The 22,362-nt window shown below is 38.4% G+C and overlaps 1 protein-coding gene across 2 annotated transcripts in view; it reads right to left on the bottom strand.

Annotated features, from left to right (window-relative positions):
- The window catches only part of OGT (O-linked N-acetylglucosamine (GlcNAc) transferase), a 42,392-nt gene that overhangs the window by 14,781 nt on the left and 5,249 nt on the right, over nt 1–22,362 (bottom strand). For both annotated transcript variants that reach the window (XM_070783751.1, XM_070783750.1), the window contains exons 4-16: nt 12,786–12,854; nt 9,395–9,511; nt 6,515–6,594; nt 5,846–6,041; nt 5,417–5,557; nt 4,754–4,854; nt 4,443–4,596; nt 4,238–4,339; nt 3,861–4,040; nt 2,845–3,003; nt 2,639–2,728; nt 603–728; nt 36–206 (exon numbers count right to left, since the gene is read on the bottom strand). In XM_070783751.1, the coding sequence (XP_070639852.1) occupies nt 36–206; nt 603–728; nt 2,639–2,728; nt 2,845–3,003; nt 3,861–4,040; nt 4,238–4,339; nt 4,443–4,596; nt 4,754–4,854; nt 5,417–5,557; nt 5,846–6,041; nt 6,515–6,594; nt 9,395–9,511; nt 12,786–12,854 (1,686 nt within the window). The remainder of the gene's footprint in view (nt 1–35; nt 207–602; nt 729–2,638; nt 2,729–2,844; nt 3,004–3,860; nt 4,041–4,237; nt 4,340–4,442; nt 4,597–4,753; nt 4,855–5,416; nt 5,558–5,845; nt 6,042–6,514; nt 6,595–9,394; nt 9,512–12,785; nt 12,855–22,362) is intronic.

The raw sequence follows: 22,362 nt of genomic DNA on the forward strand, positions 1-22,362 counted from the left end.
TTGCAATTCCCCTATAGCACTGTTTTTCTACCTACCTTCAGGTGAGGGAACATATTAGCATGATCACCAATAAAGAAAGTATGAGGCATATAAGCCAGCTTCTCAGAATATTGCTCAGCAACTTCAGCAGGTGAAGTTTCCTGATCAGTGATGATATAATCCATGAAAAGTGCGCCACTAGTCCCAGGATACCCCAGCCACATTGCCTAGAAGAAGAAAAAAAATCATATGAAAAACTAAGAACCTTCATCAAAAGGGTCTAAAATTAAATAAGTAAACAAACGAGGGTGGACTTCTTTAGCCAATCAAGTAATATTTCAAACTAAACTTCCAAGTGCTAAATGGTTTTTCCAATTTATAACATAGAACAACTGTTTACATCAACTACAAACTGCATGTCTCCATAAACATGTACCTGTGGGCATTGTATCCTTACCTTTAATTCTTTGTCCCTATGCATTTTCAAGAACTACACTTTTTTCATAACTTAGGCACATCTATCCTATTGTGTCAAAGGACAGTTAACCAGAGGGGGGAAAAACATATCACTGTCTTTTTAGCCCAATAAACATAATGAATGTTGTTATTATTATTTCCTTTACCTGAATAGGAGCTGGCCTGAGAGCAAAGAGTTCATTTCGAGCACCCTTGGTATAACCATTCATATTTACAAGGATGTGTATACCATCTTGATGGATGCGATCAGCTGCTTTTCCATTGCATGGAATCTACAGAATAAAAAAATAAAAATTTATTATATACAATCTCAGACTGATTCAATTAGCCTTAATGATATTAAACAGAATTCAAATTCCCAGACGCAAAAATACAAGAACACAAATTAAGAATACATTAATGCAGAGTAAAAATATGGTTAAGTGCCATTAAAATGGGCCCACAGTATCACCAACACAGGATACAGAGGAAGGAGAGTTTAATTCTACATTGAATGTATGAACAACTAGGCTTCATAGCAGAGATGGTATTTGAAATGGGTGTCCAAAGATGGATAGGAGTTTGAGGGAGTTGGAAGAATTATAATCTCACAGAGAACTATATGAATAAGGAACCAGAGTAAAGTGCACAGTAGGTTGAAAAAACTGGGTAGATCACTTCTGTTTGCTATAGGGTATAACTGAAGGCTAATGGGGGGTGAAAAGCACTGGCAAACAAGGTTGCAGTCAAACTCAGAAAGGTTGTGAAGGCCATTCTGAAGAGTCTGGACTTCATATATGAAGTTTACATATATGAAGATTAAAAAAACCCTCCAGGTATAAAACAAGCCACAGGGATATAACATATGACATGAGGAATATGGTCATAATACTGTAGTAACTTTGTATGGAGACAGATGATTACCAGACTTTTCATGGTGATTTCATAATATGTGCAAATGTCAACTAACTATGTAGTACACCTGAAATTTTCCCAGGTGGCGCTAGTGGTAAAGAACCCGCCTGCCAATGTAGGAAATGCAAGAGACACAGGTTTGATCCCTGGGTTGCAAAGATCCCCTGGAGAAGGGAATGGCAACCCACTCCAGTATTCTTGTCTGGAGAATCCCATGGACAGAGGAGCCTGGGGGGCTACAGTCCATGGGGTTCAAAGAGTCGGACACAACTAAAGCAACTTAGTGAGTGCACACACACCTGAAACTAATATTGTATGTCAACTATGCTTCAATTAATATATATGTATAAAAGATATATATTTTTTTAAAGAGTTTAGACTTCAGTCAATAAGCAGTGAATCCTGAAAGGTCTCAAGAGATGGAGGGTCGTATGCTGCTTGGTCACAGAAGAGTCCAACCCTACACCAAAAATGGTAAGGTGTACTTCCAAAGCAATAGCTATAATGCAAAAGATGTTGGGTACAAATTATTTATGAAATGACAAGAGTCTTGCAATTCTCCTACTAGGATTTCAATGATTCATCTATATGAATTACTAGATATACCACACATACCTCTGTTAGTCACCAAAGTGGCCAAAAGAGCCTGTAAGAAAAAACTCTAGTCCATACCTTCAGCAACATTCCCTCACAGGTTTCAATCTTAATTTATCGTAAAACTTTAGCTCCTAGAGAAAATAGCAATGGAGCCAAGTATAAAAATAAAGATTTAAAGGCAAAGGTCCTTTAAATGACCTGTTTGTTCTTCTTCCAAGCCACCATCTTGTTCAACTTATTCAGGTAATATTAGATATCTACTGTCACAAGTGCTAGCTCAATCCCCAGAGAAGTTCTATGTCCAAGCAGAGATATATCATATTTCTATTTAATTTGCAACCTCAGCAAAATCCATGATGATTACAAATGTAATGTAATAAATGTAAACAATCAAGGAAATAAGATCAAAGCAATTGCCCACAGGCATGTAGTATGCATGTGCGTGCGTGCATGTGTGTTAGTCGCTCAGTCATTTCCGACTCTTTGCGACCCCATGGGCAAACCCACCAGGCTCCTCTGTCCATGGTATTCTCCAGGCAAGAATACTGGAGTGGGTTGCTATTTCCTTTTCCAGGAAAGGCATGAAATAGCTGATGTTAAATATTTGTCAGGAAAAATACAAGCTAGACGTCAACAGTTTTATTCACTATTTGCTCAAATTATAAAGCTGAAGTGTAAGAGTTACACCTACCTGAGAAAGATCAATGAAATGATTGGCTTCTGCCATCACCTTCACTCGGAAGTTTGTGCCATCATCTGGGCTCAAGGCATAACAGAATACCTGAAAGGTAGCACATAATATGTATTTAATAACCTCGGCTCATATCTTTCCTAAAAAGACACTGGGCTTAACACCTAATGGTGACAATAGCGGCTCTAGGGAAACACTAGTCTTACCTCAAATTTATCAGGATTGTGCATGCCTGGAATAGACTGCATAAGATGAGAAGTAGGATGATTCCCAAAGTCAGAACTCACATATCCTACACGCAGTCGACCATCACTGAGCTTCAAGTCTTTTGGATGCTCATATGGTGGTTTATGAAGGACATTAATCTAACAATGGAATTCAAGGCTTGTTAGTAAAGTTGAGTCTATACGTAAACTTTCACCTAGGAAAACTGACTAAAAACACAACTCACACCTATTGGGAATGGTTTTGTGCCCAGAATACTTCTTTAATTCATATAGCCAGTTCAATGCAACCTTAGCAACTTATATAATATGGTTCATACTGTGACCTGTTTCTGAGGCCAATGAATAGCCCAAGCAAGTCTAAAAGTTATAGGAAGGAAGCAAAGTGGACGGAGTATGACAAACCCTACATTTTAGAAGAAAATTCTGTAGGGGAACATTTTCAAAAAACAGAATTAGACCTAGCACTCCACTCTATTCTGCTAAGTAAATTCCCGCCTTTTATCAAGTAGTGCTCTAATTCTCAAAAGTAAGTATAAAACACATTACTAAAAACTATGATTTTAAAACTAAAGAAACATCAGTCCACTGCTAGTATTTCAGTTAAGGATTCTGCCTTATAGAATGGAAGGGATTATGATCAAGATAGGACAGGGACTTCCTTGGTGGTCCAGTGCCTAAGACTCCATGCTCTCAATGCAAAGGCCTGGGTTTGATCCTTGGTCAGGGAACTAGATCCTGCGTACTGCAACTGAAGATTGCATACGCCACAATGAAGACTGAAGATTCTGCATGCCACAACTAAGACCTGGTACAGCTAAATATAAAAATAAAAGACAGGACACAGTGGAAGGAGCTTCTGGGCTCACTCACAAAGCTTCATTTCTCAACTTGGGTGGTGTTCACCTTATGATAACTCACTAAGCCATAAATCTGATTCAGTTTTTTGTATCCGTGTCTTACTTTACAACAAAAAGATTAAAACAAAAGACTTGCACCTTATCCAAGCAGAGGTTCCCATGCCTCTCAGCAATAGCTTTCCTGAAGCCATGAGAAAGAGGATATAGCATACTATGATGAGGATGCACAGAAGGCAACCTATTCTTCTCTAACTGGTCAGCCACAATGCTAACCAATTTCTTCATTCGTTCATCATAGTCTGTCCAGTCACAGACAATCTAGAGAAGGCAAAAAGAAGATATTATCCAGAAAATTGTATTCCAAGACTTAACATTTTATGTGTCTTTGGCCTAAAGTAATGTCAGATAACCCATTAGAGAACACTGTCTCCAACCAAGCCTGGGTTAATATGGCAGATAACAATTAAAAAGAGATTACAACCCTGAAAGCCAGTTACTGGCCCATTATTCTTTACCTGCAGGCAATGAGCCAAATTACAGTAAGCGTCAGGAAAATCAGGTTTAAGCTTCAGGGCAGTGCGATAAGAAGCAATTGCTTCTGGAATATTCCCTGAATCCTGGAAGTAAATAAAGTGGGATGGTTAAAATGTTCCCTAAAATTAAAAACATTACCTACTAAGATGCACATATTATAATAAAATACATATAAAAGAACAGTACCTTGTGAATGGAAGCCAGATTACTGTGGGCATCTGCAAATGCAGGGTTAATCTGAATGGCACGAGTGTAACACTGCAAGGCTCCCTGAACATCCTGCATCTCCTTTAGAGTGTTTCCCATATTAGAGTAAGCATCAGCAAAGGTAGGACTGATTCTAAAGGACAGGACAAAGATTTTATTTCTCTAGTACTAAAACCTTTAACCCCTGTAATGTTAATTTAGTCTGCTGTTACTAAAAGTGCCATATATCAAATGTGCCAAACACCAAGCATTTAAAACCTTGAAAAAAAATAAGGCTGGGAGTCTCTTACCGAATTGCCTCCTTATAATGCATCAGAGCTTCCTGCAGTTTTCCCTGCTGCTGTAATACACTTGCTAAATTTGAATGAGCAGCAGCAAACTCTGGGAAGACCTATAAAGATTAAAAATGATAACTGAGGTTTAAAAAAATAACTTTAGCTAAAACAGCAGTAATAACTTATAACAAGAACTTGGCTCAAGCACCTTTATTCCCTATACTTCTCTCTACCTTCTCCAAGTCTATGCATTCTTCAAAGCCAAAGAGCTCAAATTCTACTTCTTTATTTTATACCTCTCCATGTTTCAAAACATAACATCTTAATTTATGCTGGTAACTCTAGCATCTCTCTCTTTGAAATTGCTACCACATCTAACCAACCAACATTATAGCCATCAGGCACTGAAATTATATACTTACTGATAACTCCTCTTGAACTGTCGCTTACTGTTTAAATTTTTATGCAGATCTTATCCACATATAAAATAACAACCTCAATGTTAAGGACTTTCTTGAATGTTACACAGGACCTCACTCATACTTTAGGTACTCAATTAATTGGTTCAATGAATGATTCAACCACTATTTATTTTTACAAAAGAGGTAGATGACATGGCAGACTTAATTGCCTTCCCTCTATCACACGAAATACCCCGTCACACCACCCTCAACATACTTCTAATGCTTTACGATACAGGCGAACTGCCTCTTCAATGTTTCCCTGTTCCCGTTTGATATTGGCTAGGTTGTTCAGAGAGTCTGCATGGGTGGGACACAGTCGGAGAGCTGTGTTATAACAATCTTCTGCTTCAGCAACCTAAAAAACAAAACAAACTATTCAAACCCTATACAGAGGAATCAAAGAGCCACCAGTGATATTATTCTAACAATTGCTTAGTTAAGCCTAGTGGCTGGTAATATTCCAGAAACAGGTATTTTTTCTATTCTTCCTCTCAACCGAAACTCCGAAGTCAAACCAAGTATTGAAGTCAAACAAAATATTGAAGTCGGACACTTCAATATTTAATACAGGACAATAAATACAAAAATGACTTTTTAAAAAATCCCACCAGGTGACAAAGAAAAAGTGAATAAAAATCCTTACACTGCCCTTCTCTTTGAGGGCGTTGGCTAGGTTGCAGTAAGCATCAGGGAAATGTGGTTGCAGTTCAATAGCTCGCCTGTAGGTGTCTATTGCTAGATCTATCAGTCCTTGCTCATAGTATACACAAGCCAGGTTGCCGTGTACCACTGCATGATTTGGACTCAAGCTTAGGGCACGAAGGTAAGCTGCCACAGCTCTGTAAATAAAACACACACACACAATATAGCTAACCTTTAGTGGATGCTTTATTACAATTCATGCCATACTATACTTAATCTCAAAAATCAATATTGCACCTTTATAAAATGTATTTTTACACTGAAAACTTTTCTATACCCACGTAAGAAACAGGCTTTCCTTTGAAAACAACACAAAGTTAAAATTCAGGATTTACTTTTTGAACCATTCAGAAGGAATAATTTTGTCTAAAAGATAACCATTTCAATAGTTTTACAATAAAGGAAATTTCAACTAAACCAGTGAGACAGACAGTGACTTTATGAAAAGCCAACAATGCAAAGTCAGGCAATAATAAAAGGTAACACAGCAGATCTGATGAGGGAAAGCAACATAGTAGAAAAGGAGTGCATTTCAACAAACCATTGTAATAATTTCAGTCCAAACTCTCAAGTGTTGATACAACAGACTCCAAATAGAACATTCTCTCACCTGTCAAAAATCCGTGCCTCTTTCAAGACATTTCCTAAATTGATATAAGCATCCAGAAAATTGGGGTCAAGGGTGACAGCCTAAAAATTGCAAGATAGTTACTCAGAGGAAGTTAGAATTTCAGACTCACTTCCCAATTACAATTCTTAATTCTGACATAATTTTAGATCTCCCATTACATTTTCTAGTATAATTCAATATTATTTCTTTCATTTTTAAAACCCAATTATTTCAGTACATTCATTATTCACAAACCTCAATATTATCAAAATAACTTCCTATGTAATATGAGTAAAATGTGTCCTGAAGGAAAAAATTTTAAACTGGGTCTGCTCTAATTTTATTGAGCTCAATACTTCTAATAGCTGGCCCTATTTTATTCTGAGTTAATGAAGCTTAGGTTTTCTAAAAAAAATAATGGCAGGAAGCAGCAGCAAACTCTGAGAAAGGAAATATATACTTCAATAACTACAACTGTATACTCAGACATTAGTAACATATGTAATTAGAGCCATATACTCAGTAAGATACATTACTACAATGGGATGCTAACCATTAAATGGTCTCATCCAAATAGTTCTGAAGCTATCTTAACATATAAGCAGATATATCCACAGAAGTAATTCTCAACCCTGGCAGTGTATCAGAATTTACCTCCTAAATGGTAGGACTTCCGTGGTGGCTCAGTTGGTAAAAAGTCTCCCTGCAATATCGGAGACCAGGGTTTAATCCCTGGGCCAGGAAGATCCCCTAGAGAAGGAAATGGCAACCCACTCCAGTATTCTGGCCTGGAGAATTCCATGGACAGACAGCCCATGGGGTCACAAAGAGTCGGACACGACTGGAGTGACTAACACTTCCTAAATGGTGCCTGAGTTCTATCACAGGGCAATTAAATCAGATTCTCTGAAAACGGGGCTGAGGGACTTTCCACAGAGGTCTAGTGGTTAAGACTCTGCCTTCCAATGCAGGGAGTACAGTTCAATCCCTGATTAGGGAACTAAGATCCCACATGTCTTGGGGTGCAGCCAAAAAGTAAAATAAAAATTTAAAAAATGAAAATGAGGCCAGGACATCCGTATCTTTTACAAGCTCCTCACGTGCAACCAAAGAGAACCACTGAGTAAGAGTAGGTACTCTTTTTTTTCTTTTTAACTTTATTTATCTTGCTGTACCAGGTCTTAGTTGCAGCAGTCAGGATCTCTGATCTTCTGCAGCATGCAGGATATTTAGTTGAGCCACATGGAATCTAGTTCCCTGACCAGGAATCAAACCTAGGTCCCTTGTACTGGGACCAGAGTCTTAGCCATTAGACCACCATGGAAGTCCCAGTAGGTACTCTTATAGTGTAAAAAGTAGAAACCTGAACTGAAACACTGAAAAGGTAAAGGTAATAAGAAACTGTGAATATATTTAAGATTCATTAAGAATACTTCCTCTTCATAGATGGCAACTTTGTTGCACTTAAGTTAGATTATCTATAGTGATAAATGTCCACCCACTAACTTTTTATTATGGAAAATTTCAAATATATACAAAAGCAGAGGACTATAATAAACCCCCAAGTCTCCATTACCCAGATTCAACAATTAAAAAATCATGTTCAATCATATTTAATCTATATTCCAGCCTAACTTGACCTCTTCCCAGATCATTTTGAAGCTAATTTTCAGTGCTCTCAAAAACATTTCAAAATCTATTTCAGGGACAATACAGGAATATTTTTTCCTAGCATAACCACAATACCAATATCATACCTAAAAAATGACAGCAATTCCTTAATATCAAGTATCCACTGAGTGGTCCAATTTCTGATTAGCTTTGATTCAGGATCCAAGTAAGACCCATACAATTAACCATGTGAGTTTAATCTTTTAAATTAAAAGCTTCAATCTCCATTTTTATTCCTGCAATTTGTTGAAGAGATCAGATCATTGTTCTATACAGCTTCCCATAGTTTGAATTTGCTGACTGCACTCCTATGGTGTCTTTAACATGTTTATGCTTCCATCTCATGTTACTTCCTATAAATTGGTGGAACTACAAGCCTAATCAGATTTGGGTTCTTTTCTCTTTTTGAAAGGCTACTTCGCTAGTGGAAGTATCAATACTTCTATCACAAGGTACAAAATGTTTGGTTGGAAAAAAAAAAAATGTTTTGTTGGGTCTCTTTTTTGCCACTGATCAATGCCTAAATTTATTACTGGTGATACTCAGATTCTATCATTTAACCTACTTCATTTATTAACTGGAACACTTGTATAAAGAGAAACTTTCTCCTATCAACTCTTGGGTTACCCTGATGTACAGTTCACAGGAGAGCACAATTTTTTAAACAGTTTTCATAATGAGTTGGTCCTTATCTTCTGAAGATGACCCATGAATTTCTTCTTAGAATAATTATGAACTCATGAATTTAAAGTATTTGATAAGTTTCAATAATATTTCAATTATTATTCCCACTGATTCTCAACGCCCATTTTTAGACAGTGGAAGTCTCTTCCAGTTTCCTCCTGAGTACTTTTGACATAAATATATCAAAACTTCCTTGCTTTCTGCTATGACAGACTCTGGCACGCCAGATTAATTTTGTACATTTCCTGCCCCAGATCTGCAATCAGTCTTTTCACCAAGAAACCCTGCTTCTTTATAACTCTGCTTCTTTTCAAGCTGCCAGTTTAAAAAAGCAATTTTTAATTACTAAAGTACATTTTCAATGCAAAACTGGAAACTGCCATATACCATCCAGCAAATGCTACAATACTGTCAAAGAAAGATATTACGTGTCTACTTAAGTAAAGGACTATTATTCAGTTCTAATAGAAACACCCTGCATACATAAGTATTTCATAAATACCAATTATTAATTTAATGACTAACCTTTTCAAAGTGATGGATTGCAAGCCAAATCTCCCCTTGTGCATTAAAAACACAGCCAAGATTACTCCAAGCTACTGCAAAGTTCGGTTGCGTCTCAATTGCTTTCAAATAACATGCCTTAGGAGGGGTTAATGAAAGAAGAAGATGGGAGGGGAAGGAGGTAAAGGGAAAGGGGAAAATTTGTAAAGGGGAAAAAAAAAAAAAGATTGGGGGAGGGGGAAGAAGGTGATATCATTATTCCTTCTCTGACCAGCCAAAAGTGACCCTGCAGCATAGGCTCGCTTGCGCCAAAACTAATGCGCTGCCACAGCTGGCTGCTCCTGCGCTTGCGCCACCAGAACCCAGGTGCAAACCACCATGTTCAGTTCTGCCAACCGATAACCAACCCTTACACTGGGACTTAACCAGAAAGTCAGCTGCCTTAAGACGCTATGCCAGACTTCTCTTATCTGAACACCCAAGGGCTCCTGCTACTGTTTTCAAATGGTATCTAGAAGGTACAACTTAAGGGTAAATTCTTCCCACCTATCTTCCCTACCCAAGTTTCCCAAAGTGTGTTCTACAAGGTGATAATAGTTATTACCAGGAAAAAAAGATTTCATGATCAAATAAGAAAACGGAAAATAGGTTTCTTGACTATAGGACTTCCCTAAGCCTTTAACAGTATACAGAGGGTTCCCTAGACTTAGTTGATCATGGAATTCCTCTTTTATTGGACATTTCATGATAATACTTATAAAACACATTTTGGGAAATGCTGCTCTAAATAAACAATACTGTTCCTCACTAACATCAAACTATGCTGAGTAGGAAAATGTTTTTCTGCCAAGGCAGATATTAAGGCCAAGCTGTCAGTCACATCCTCACAATGCCCTTGTCTCCAAGGGGGACTGAAGCTGAAACCTCATATGACAGGATTGCACCTAGGTTGAGGTCCCTGTAATGCGAGCGCAAACATCGCTTGCGCAACCTAACAGCATCGCACTGCGCAATCGCTGCGAACTGCTGCGCTACATAGAACACCCCTAGACGCAGCAAACGGCCAACCAGATCCATTAATCTACTAGACAGGCCCATAGAGAATATTTTCTTAATGAGATTAGTTGGACTCAAGGTATGTTAAAACCCAATTTTATCCAAAAAGGCTACAGAATAGGACTGAGGGAGCCAGTCAATCAGATTACTCATCTAGTCAACCGTTCACAGGGGCTCATTTGCACGCATTGCGCATTAACGCTGCGCAGCCTTTGCGCTACTGCAGGGTCACAGCGCATCATCAGAAGAGCAGAATGCTGCAATCCAAACAAAGAAGAAAAAAGGAAAAAATGAACAACAAGAAGAGTTAGAAGCTTTTACTAGTAAATTATCTCTAATAATTTTTAATATCAATTAACTTTTACTTATCTTTGACAGAATTGTGGCTACAGTATAAAACATTTTCTTACATAACTTGCTTGTATTAAAATTATTTTAAGCTGTTTCTGAAGCCACAAGACAGAAGATTCAGGCATGGAGGCAAATTGTTTTGCTGTGGCAGTTACAAACCCGTTACCATATTTCTCATCATGTGACTTTTCGGTGCGTTCCTTGCTGGAAGAGGAGGAGGTGTGTGTCTGCCCTAGATCCAGGCCTCGAGCTCCCTTCAGCGAGGCACCTTACGCATGGAATAGGAGGTTTCACCCACCTGAAACCTTCTAAATACAATATCAATGGTGAAAAACCAAAAACAAGAGAGAAAATAAAAACAAGATCATTAGTAAAAGTTCAACAAAGCAATTGAAATTCTTTGGATGTCTATTACATATGGGAATGAGGACAGTCTCAAGTCTGTAATATGGGAAACATGCAGAAGGGAGAGGGTTAATCAGGGCTATTGCATACAGCAGGGATTTTGCTGGAAGAAAGGCTCTTTATTTTCTACAAAGACAACTGAATTTTGCTTCCATCTACTAGGAATATGCTGGCTTGAATTTTCAAATGCACTGATTACAAAAGAAATACATTGCATTTCACTCAAGAGTATTTTCTTGTTCACTAAATTCTCACAAAAAAACAGAGTAACATTTTTCAAACTAGGTGTCTCCAGAGCTCTGAAATAAAGAAGTCAGCAACCTAAGGCAGGCGCAATGTCTCAGCCTAAACCGATCTCTAAAGCTGCAGTGAAGTGCAATTCATGTTAGCTGTCCGCTTGGTGGGGTGACAATTAATAGAAGCTTATCAAATATTTGTTCTATAAATTACCAATTAGATTTATCAACTAAGACTGAAATCAATTACAATTCATTAGCTGGAAACCTACATAAGGTTAATCCAAAGTGTCGGCAGAATTTATGAGCTATGCACTTAAAACTAGTGCCTTTTAACATCAGATAGCGCTGAAAGCCTTGTCCCTCCCTGGGTGAAGCAAACAGACAGCTACGCTGCGCATACACTCCACGTATTAGCATGCGCGTGGGGCTCAGAGCAACAGGTGGGAGTTTCAGAAGCATTCTGGTTTCTCCCCACTCCTCACCCCTGCAGCGCGGTTGCGTAAGGTGGCTTGTAACAAGACAATTTCATTTACAAATTTAATTTAAAATTATACCAAAAGCTTTAATAACCCAACCTGGTGTTCAAATTCATTATTTGGAAACACAATGCTAAAAGCCACCTTTCCACTTTGGCAAGTTTTCTTTCGATCAGTCCATTTCTCAAACAAACCAGCTTTGTCCTTCTGACTTTTTTTTAAGGAGGTGGGGTGGGAAGAATAAAAGAAGGAAGTAAGGAAGAAAAGAAGGTAAACAACTAGGATTGGAAAAGAGGAAAAAGGAACTTGGGGGAGGGAGTGGGAACAAGAAGGGGGAGGATGTTCCAATTATTAATTTGTAATCATTTAACAGCCTTTCTTCCACTGTAAAAAGGGTGAGGAAGATGAAGGGAGGAAGGTTAAATAAGAACTTTAAATGCCAGTATTATAGGGTAACATTTGGATGAAATTCTTCTCCACTTACAAGCCACAAAGGACTTAGAAGAGCAGCATTTTCAATGGCACCTGCATCATATAGGAGTCTTGAGCCAAATCACAGGCGCTCTGCTTGTCACCAGCAGGCAAGCCTCAGATTTAATGGAATGTTATTTATTCCCACATAAGATCATGACGGAGCCCATTGTTATAAAGATGATCTAGTCAGCAGAAAGGCTCCAAAATGTTCAGGTTCTTGCTTTACCCCCAGATTTAGAACAGAAATGCCAAAGCCTGGCCCTGCTCTAGTCTGAGGCGATTCATGCCGTCAGTTTTCCTCAGTTTCATAGGACTGTTTTGTGAAGATAGCTCAATGAAGAGTTGAAGACTTGGCAAAAAGTACAAGTTTCCATAACACTGATGTTTAAATGTGTTCTATCAAACACCTACCTTGGCTTCTTCCAAGCGACCCAGGGCTTTGAGCAGGTTCCCCAGGTCACTGCGAACACAGTACAAATCCTAGAAACCCAGAGAGATTCTGGCATTAATTACACTCTGCTTCATCAACCAAAGATATCTTGAAATTACTTTTATTCATCTAGCTCTATTTTTTTCTGTCAATTAGAGATGCTGCTTGACAAATTTCAGTACAGAACCACAATCCCTCATCCTCAATTCCAAATTCCAAAAATTTTAAAAACTCATTTGATGATTAAATCTGACTTGAACTGGCATGAAATTATTTACAGAGTTTACTGGTCCCACTCAGTATGAATACTTATATCTTTTGCTGCAGAAATATGTGTTGTACTAGACGGTGCTGCTCCAGACTCACCTGGGGGTTATATATGGTATTATCATCTTTCTAAAGTCCTAAAAATTCTGAATTGTAAGATCCCAGCGGTTTCAGATAAGACTATGGGCCTTGCTACAGTTCTCCTCTCCCCAAATGGTAGTCATGTTTAAAAAAAGCATCAAGTGTTTGTTCAACTATTTTGTTCAAGGTTATTATGAACCACTACTATATCAAGGGTCAAAAACTTTCCATAGTGGAAAAAAATATTTAGCTGTGATTAGTTATCAGCAAACCTGACCCTAAGGCTGTCAGACACATTTAGAAACTTATTTAGTGACTTCATTTCACTATTCTAGACAAAAGGATTACCATCCAACCAAAGCTTTAATCCTGGCACCTGGCACTAGATCACTCATTAGTATTAAGTGCCATTAGAGTTGAGTGGGCAAATAATGAAAAGCAGTTGACTCCACTTTTTATTAGCAGCACAATTGTGTTACTAGTCATCTGATTCACCAGTCTGTTTATCAGTATGAAAGACACGTCAGGACAGTGAGCTTAAATTTTTATTTGTTCTTGTTTGCCTTGTCAGTCAACAAGCAATGGCAATGGCAATAGGGAGTAAGCTTATCATTCTAAATTGTTTCATGGGACTAAGAGCCTTACACTAAGGCCTAGAAAGTGAAATTCAGTCAACTGTGCCAAAGTATCATCATATATATTATTCTATATGCAACTATATCATGGTTTCCAGAATCAGGTGATTAATTTAACTGATAAACAGCTTTTGTGACTGTATATTATTATCCGTCAGGTGAACCAAAAGTCAGCCAGCAAAGAATAGGCTGCCACAGAAAACCCTTATGGATGGCCATTCTGGGTCACTTCCATGAGCTACGTGGTATGTCTGTCCATTGAACAATGATCGGTGTTTTGGGGGAGAAAGGTTGTCTCCTGTGACCTCAAGCACAAAAGGCTAACACTAATCCTCATAGGTATCATTAATCTTATTACAGACTTCTCCTCCTCTAATAAGTCTAAGTACTTTTTAACCCTATTTACACTCTGAGAAGTAATGAATTATATAACCTTGCTATCTTCTCTGTATGACTTTTCCCCCTAAACTTTAAGGGTTACCCTTCTGTTTTGGCAGACCATTACTGAACAATCCAATCTATTCATACAAACTCCTTCTACTACATCTGATTACTGTGGTTATACATCTTTGGACTTTTACCAATTCCTATGCCTTTTCTGAGACATAGTAATCAGAAGTCTTGCAATACTTCAACAATGACCCTAGTGGGCTATACATCTTGGCCAACTGTTGCATAATTTTACCTCCAGTTTCTATAAACTCTTGGATGGATGCCATCCAAGTACTGACAGTGTATGTCATATTTAGTTACATCCCAGTGTATGTAAATATTTAGTTACATCATTTAGATCCATTACAACATGCTAAATCAAGTTAACATAGTGCCCATAGTTTAAAATAGATTATCTTCATGATCACTATAAAATAATAAAGCAATTTTAGAAGGTAAAACATTAAATATCATAGTGAAATCCAATTCTCCCATTGGAAATTCAAACATTCATGCATGAATAACTAATTTCTAGAAAATTCAAAATTCAAGGATAACACTGAAATCCAATTCTCCCATTGGAAATTCAAACGTTCATGCATGAATAACTAATTTCTAGAAAATTCAAAATTCAAGGATACCACTGTTCTCCCCCAAAGTTCAAAACCTAAGACATCAATTCTGCTCCATTCATCGTATCAAAAAAATATCTACTAGAAGAATCACATTTTTCAAACCTGGCCCATTGTATCCATTCCTAGGTTAATATTAGGTTGGTACAAAAGTAATTACAGTTTCAGACTATGAATTTTAAATCATTATAACTTGGCTCAAAAGCATCTTTATTAATAGGAACCATTACAATCAACACATTTTTGCCAATGAGAAATAAGTTTATTTATTCCTGTAGCATAAAAATCTGTGCTTCAGAATTTGATGAACTCTTGGAAAGCATTTTCTGCATCCTGCTGGTTGTGGAAGCATTTTCCCTGCAAAAAGTTATTGAGGTGCTTGAAGAAGTGGTAGGTGGTTGGCGAGAGGTCGGTGAATATAGCCAGTGAGGCAAAAGTAGCCAAATTCGCTCAACTTCTGAAGCATAGGTTGTGTGATGTGTGCTCAGGCACTGTGGCCTGGAAGAATTGGGCCCTTTCGGTTCACCAATGCTGGCTGCAGACACTGCAGTCTTCAGTGCATCTCATCGATTTGCTGAGCATACTTCTCAGATGTAATGGTTTTGCCAGGATTCAGAAGGCTGTAGTGGCTCAGATGGGCAGCAAACCACCGAACAGTGACCATGACCTTTTCTGGTGCAAGTTTCACCTTGGGAAGTGCTTTGGAGCTGCTTCTCGGTCCAACCACTGAGCTGGTTGTTGCCGGTTGTCATAGAAATTCCACTTTTCAGCACACGTTGCAATCTGATTGAGAAATGGTTTGTTGTTGTTGCATAGAATAAGAGAAGACAACACTTCAAAATGATAATTTTTTTGATTTTCAGTCATCTTATGAGGGACTCACCTAACTGAGCTTTTTCACCTTTCCAATCTGCTTCAAATGCCAAATGACCATAGAATGACCGATGTTGAGTTCTTCAGCAACTTCTCGTGTAATTTTAAGACAATCAGCTTCGACAACGGTTCTCGATTGGTCATTGTCACCTTCCGATTGCTGACCACTGTGCTCCTCCTCTTCAAGGCTCTTGTCTCCTTTGCAAAACTTATTGAATCACCACTGCACTGGTATTTCTGGGCAAATGTCTTGTTGATGTTTTGAGTTGTCTCCACTGCTTTACAACCCATTTTGAACTCAAATAAGAAAATCACTCTAATTTGCTTTCTAACATCACTTCCATAATTATAAGTATATAATAAATATAAATATTAAATAAACAGTAAGTATTAGATTGGTGCAAAAGTAATTGTGGCTTTGCACTGTTGAACTTTGCTATTCAATATTGGAATACATTCTTAAATCTGGTTATGTTATACATCATTTTTTTTGTTACACATCATTTTAATGTGTTTCCTGATTTATGTTTTTTGCTAATAACTTATTACTTGCTGTGTATTTTTTATTTATTTTAGACTAAGGAAATGATGTTAGACAAAAAGCAAATTCAAGCAATTTTCTTACTCAACTACAAAATGGATCATAAAGAAGAGACAACTCACTACATCAACAATGCGTTTGGCCCAGGATCACCTAACGAATGTACAGAGCAGTAGTTGTTCAAGAAGTTTTGCAAAGGAGACAAGAGCCTTGAAGAGGAGGAGCACAGTGGTCGACAATTGGAAGCTGACAATGACCAACTGAGAACCACCATCAAAGCTGATCCTCTTACAACCACACGAGGAAGTTGCTGAAGAACTCAATGTCGACCATTCTACGGTTGTTTTTGGCATTTGAAGCAAATTGGAAAGGTGAAAAGGCTCAATTAAGTGGGTCCCTCATGAGTTGACTGAAAAAATCATCATTTTTTAGTGCTGTCTTCTCAATCAGATTGCAACGTGTGCTGAAAAGTGGAATTTATATGACAACCGGAAATAACCAGATCAGTGGCTGGACCGAGAAGCAGCTCCAAAGCACTTCCCAAAGCGAAACTTGCACCAGAAAAGGTCATGGTCACTGTTTGGTGGTCTGCTGCCCATCTGAACCACTACAGCCTTCTGAATCCTGGCAAAACCATTACATCTGAGAAGTATGCTCAGCAAATCGATGAGATGTACTGAAAACTGCAATGCCTGCAGCCAGCACTGGTGAACAAAAAGGCCCCAATCCTTCTCCACAACCACGCTCAACCACAAATCGCACAACCAATGCTTCAAAAGTTGAACGAACTGGGCTATAAACTTTTGCCTCACCTGCTATATTCACCTGACCTCTCACCAACTGACTACCACTTCAAGCATCTTGACAACTTTTTGCAGGGAAAAATGCTTCCATGACCAGCAAAATGCAGAAAATGCTTTCCAAGAGTTCGCTGAAGCCCAAAGCATGGATTTTTATGCTACAGGAATAAACATATTTCTCGTTAGCAAAAATGTGTTGATTATAATTGTTCTTATTTTGATTAATAAAAATGTGTTTGAGCCTAGTTATGATTTAAAACCGTGGTCTGAAACCACAATTACTTTTTCACCAACCTAACAAGTCATTAGCAAAAAAAAATTAATGCAAGAAATGTGCATTAAAATGATGTATATAACATAACCACATTTATTTAGAATGTATTCCAATATCAAACAGCAAATTTCAACAATGGAAAAACCACACTTTTGCACCAACTTAATATCTTTTATGCAAACCTTTATTCAATTCAACAATATGCCTGAAACTGTGGGGAAATATATAGAATCCTTATCTTCAAAGGGCCTACAATCTATGTGGAAAGACAAACACATACATATTTTTTCCCATGTAAAACAATGCTTTTTTTTTATGTATTTTTGGCCGTGCTGGGTCTTCATTGCAGCACGGGTTTTTCTCTAGTTGCGAAGAACGGGCTACTCTCTAGTTGCGGCGCATGCACTTCTCATTGCAGTGACTTCTCTTGTTGTGCAGCACAGGCTCTAAGGTGCACGGGCTTCAGCAATTGCCTCACGTGGGCTCAGTAGTTGCAGCTGCCAGGCTCTAGAGCACAGGCTCAATAGGTGTGGTGCACAGGCTTTAGTTGCTCCTCAGCATGTGGGATCGTCCCAAATCAGGGACTGAACTCGTGTCTCCTGCATTAGCAGGCAGATTCTTGACCACTGAGCCACCAGGGAAGCCCTTGCTCTGAGTTTTACTTTTATTTCCCCAAGACAGTCTACCCTTCACTCTACTTGGATAAATTTTACAAGCTACTTTTCTGCTGCTTCTAGTTTTAAACTTTTAAAAGTATTTCTGATTACAGGGAATGCTGCAAAAATAGTCTAGTTCAACAAAGAGTTATGATCACAAAATAATTTTTATCTATTCTACAGTGTTTCAGAATTACCAACTGATTTTTAAACACAAAGTAGATACAAATGCTAATGATGGTTAATCTGGTATGTTTCTTATAGTAAACTTTTGTTCATGCAACACTAAGCCCATGCAACACTAAACCCATGCATATTAACCAGCCACATAACTGTAAAGAATTTTAGAGTAGTAAATAAACTCAAAGGAGAAATTAAAAGCTGGGCCTTAAAGGAAGAATAGGGTTTTAACAGACAAAAGAGGAGGGCACTGTAGACAAGGGAAAATAGTATGAATAAAGGTAAGATGGAAATGAGTAAGAATTTCCTGTACAACAACCCTTCCTAAGATAGCATCTATTTCCCACCTATCCTCCTAGAGCCTCCCGCCCCCAACACGCAACATCTATGTAGATGGGAAATAAAATCGGGTTGATAAAAGCTTACTGCTGCTGCTGCTAAGTCGCTTCAGTCATGTCCGACTCTGTGCGACCCCATAGACGGCAGCCTACCAGGCTCCCCCGTCCCTGGGATTCTCCAGGCAAGAACACTGGAGTGGCTTGCCATTTCCTTCTCCAGTGCATGAAAGTGAAAAGTCAAAGTGAAGTAGCTCAGTCGTGTCCAACTCTCTGCGACCCCATGGACCGCAGCCCACCAAGCTCCTCCATCCATGGGATTTTCCAGGCAAGAGTACTGGAGTGGGGTGCCATTGCCTTCTCCGGATAAAAGCCTACAGTAGTTCTCAATTGCCTCTCAAATTAAATTCAAACTCCTCAGCCTCTCTATTCTTTCTAAATCTTCCAATTGACTCTCCTTTACTACGCTTACTTCTTGTTACTACTTGACTCACCACTTCAGACAAGGAATTCTACTTGCTATTTACCTTCCTACAGAATGCTTAGGTTATAAGCATCCACTCGAGAAAACTTCATGATTAATACTCTAATAATAATCATCTGAGGAGCTTACAACTTTTTTCCTTTATGGGTCAGGTCCTGCTCATGCTATAATCCACAACCCCCCTCAACACATCTCCCCAATTCCTAACAAAGTATTGTACATACAATAAGTACTCAAATATTTAAATGTGACATATGCACAGCAAACTTAAAAAAAGGCAAAGCAGAGAGGGACAGAAATACAATCAACCCTCCGCATCTTCAGGTGAGGAAGCCATGGACATGAAGAGCCAACTATACTACACCACTTTATATAAGTGGTAAGGTATACACAAAGGGCTTGAGCACCCACAGATTCTGGAACCAATCCCTCATGGATACCAAGGGATGACTGCATAAGTTTTTCTACAGTTTAGCTGTATGAGTGAGGCTTGCAACAGTAACAAATAACAAAAGACAATAACACTTGATGGTCAGGATGCCAGCAGATCTCAGTGCTATGCATCCACAATCAAAACAGAAGTACAACCTACAGAATCAGAAACAGGGCTCCTTATAGCAACTCAGGGTTACAGCCATTTTACAAAGAACATTTTATACATAATTCATAAAAGGGACTGTCAAGAATGAGCAACTCTGTGAGTCATCATGTGAAGATTACCAGCTGCAATAGCACATTCAAATACGATGGACTAAAATTTTAGTGAAATTATTAAATCATCCAACATAATGGAAGCCAATTTAGAATGTAAAAATATGAAACAGCTCTATGTCTTAAAAGTAATTTCTATAACCAAGTCAGAAAATAACTTCCAAATTGACATACCATTAACCTAAAGAGACAAATGAAAAAGAAAAAACACATTGCCAAGACCACCACCAAAACATTTTACTTTTTCACTACAGCAAAACCAAAATAACCTGAGTTTAACTATTTCTCATAGAAGGCCAACTACAACTCTGATTCAGGCCAGCAATGCACTGCCATAGAAGCACAATTTAGGAACAGACTCAAGTTTCTCTGTCAGTCCTGAATTGACAAAGACATTTGACAGTAAGCTTTAATCTAGTTAGGAGCTTCCCAGGTGGCACAGTGGTAAAGAATCTGCCTGCCAATGCAAGAGACACAGGAGATGCAGGGTCGATCCCTAGGTTGGGAAGATTCCCCTCGAGGAGGAAATGGTAACCCACTCCAGTATTCTTGCCTGGAAAATCCCATGGGCAGAGGAGCCTGAGTGGCCTCCAGGCTGTTCACAGTATCACAGAGTCGGACACAACTGAGCATGCCTAGAGTGCATTGGGAAGCTCTTAAACCTAGTTAAGACAAGATACCCTGAAATGAATTAAAGCATGATCACTTATATTTAGATGAAATCAAGGCAGTAGGCACAATCTCTTTCTCATTCTCATTGGTAAAGACAGAGAAATAAAGCAGCACCTTTCACTAGTAGAAACAAAACCAGGGAATGCATAGCTGTTCAATACCTTCAAGGGTAGTCCCATGACTTATTTTCATATTATCTTACTTCTTTGGTAGGGCACAATGATAAGCTTTCTGTTAACAGGTTAGATACTGAAATGCATGGTTCCATCTCCCACTTTAGTTTTCTTTTCTCATCATACTCCTGCAGTTTGGTATACTGTCAGCAGCAATGACTGCTCTGCCACACATGAAACCTGAGCAAAGGGGATCAGAGTTCAAGACGTTTGGGCCCACGGCTAGGTAAGAGGACACAAATGAATGTGTATGCAATCAACAAGTGAAGGATGGGACCAACCTAATTAATATAGGGAAAGAACTTACTATCACAATTAGATGCACAAGTGAGCCCCGAACCTTCGCAAGAACAAGGTCCAAGCCCCAGCAGCAGCACATACAGGGGTACCTAAAACTTTCTATAACTAGCTAGATAGTACTGCAATAAAAATTACAAGAAGTCCTTTAAATTTACATATATATCCATTGAGTATCTCTGAAAGGATACCTAAGAAACTAGTATCAGCTACCTCCAAGGATACATTGTATTCATACAAAAAACAATAAAGTTTAAAATTTTACACTCAAAATTAACTCAAAAAAAAAAAAAAAAAACTGTTAATAGATGTCCTGATAAAAAGTGATTTCAGATCTTTGCATAAACTACTAAATTAAGCTTCAGTCTCCTACCTGTAAAATAAGGATTAAGGGATAGCAGAATGGTTTTCAGAGAAGGCAATGGCACCCCACTCCAGTACTCTTGCCTGGAAAATCCTATGGACGGAGGAGCCTGGTAGGCTGCAGTCCACGGGGTCGCTAAGAGTTGGACATGACTGAGCAACTTCACTTTCAACTTTCACTTTCATGCATTGGAGAAGGAAATGGCAAGCCACTCCAGTGTTCTTGCCTGGAGAATCCCAGGGACGGGGGAGCCTGGTGGGCTGCCGTCTATGGGGTCGCACAGAGTCGGACACGACTGAAGCGACTTAGCAGCAGCAGCAGCAGCAGAATGGTTTTCACACTGTGCTCAAGGGCTATCTTGAGGAATGAGTGCCCTCTGAGCACCTCTTCCCCTTTTTATCTTGTCTGTCTTCTCTCTTCAATGTTTGTTTTCAAGATATTCAGACTCAGGTTTCAATATCCACTTCATCATTCTGTTTACTCCCAAGTTACATAACCCCTCCATTACTTTTAAGTGATAAAATTGGAATACCATCTACTTTGAAAGATCATTGTGAGCATTAAGAAAGACCAATGTCTGACTGGCAGTGTCTGAGCATACAGTAGACTTTAAATAAATGGTAGCCATAATAGCTAACTATTTACCACTTCCTGGGTTGCTGCAAAGCTAAAAGTTGAGGACATAGCTCAGAAACATATTCCTAAATTTTTTTCTGGATTCCTATAATCTCTCTATCACTTTCCTCTTAAATTTATATCTATCTTATTTCCTTAACTACATCAAAAGTTCTAAGGGCAAGTCTTACTTTTTCTGTGTACCTTTCAGAGACCCTAACACACTGAACGTGTCCGCCAACTGGGCCTCACTTGCTTCCCAGAAAACATCTGCAATTTAGATAAAAAAAAATTTTAAGAACTAATCAAAAGCCTTGTGTGCATACTAGTACCTCTATTTTACCACTTCTGATTATGTTGAAAGAAGAGAGAATAGGATATTGAGGGAAAAAATTTGCAGCCTAGTTTTCATGTTATGGATCCATATATTGACATCTCATTTTAACTAGTCTATATTACAGATTAAGGCCCTGCTACCACTATTTCTTGAAAGTCAATTACCTGTTGAATACATTATAGCAGAAAGTATCCAAATT

This window comes from Bos indicus, chromosome X (genome assembly GCF_029378745.1).
Source record: "Bos indicus isolate NIAB-ARS_2022 breed Sahiwal x Tharparkar chromosome X, NIAB-ARS_B.indTharparkar_mat_pri_1.0, whole genome shotgun sequence".
Classification (NCBI taxonomy): Eukaryota; Metazoa; Chordata; class Mammalia; order Artiodactyla; family Bovidae; genus Bos; species Bos indicus.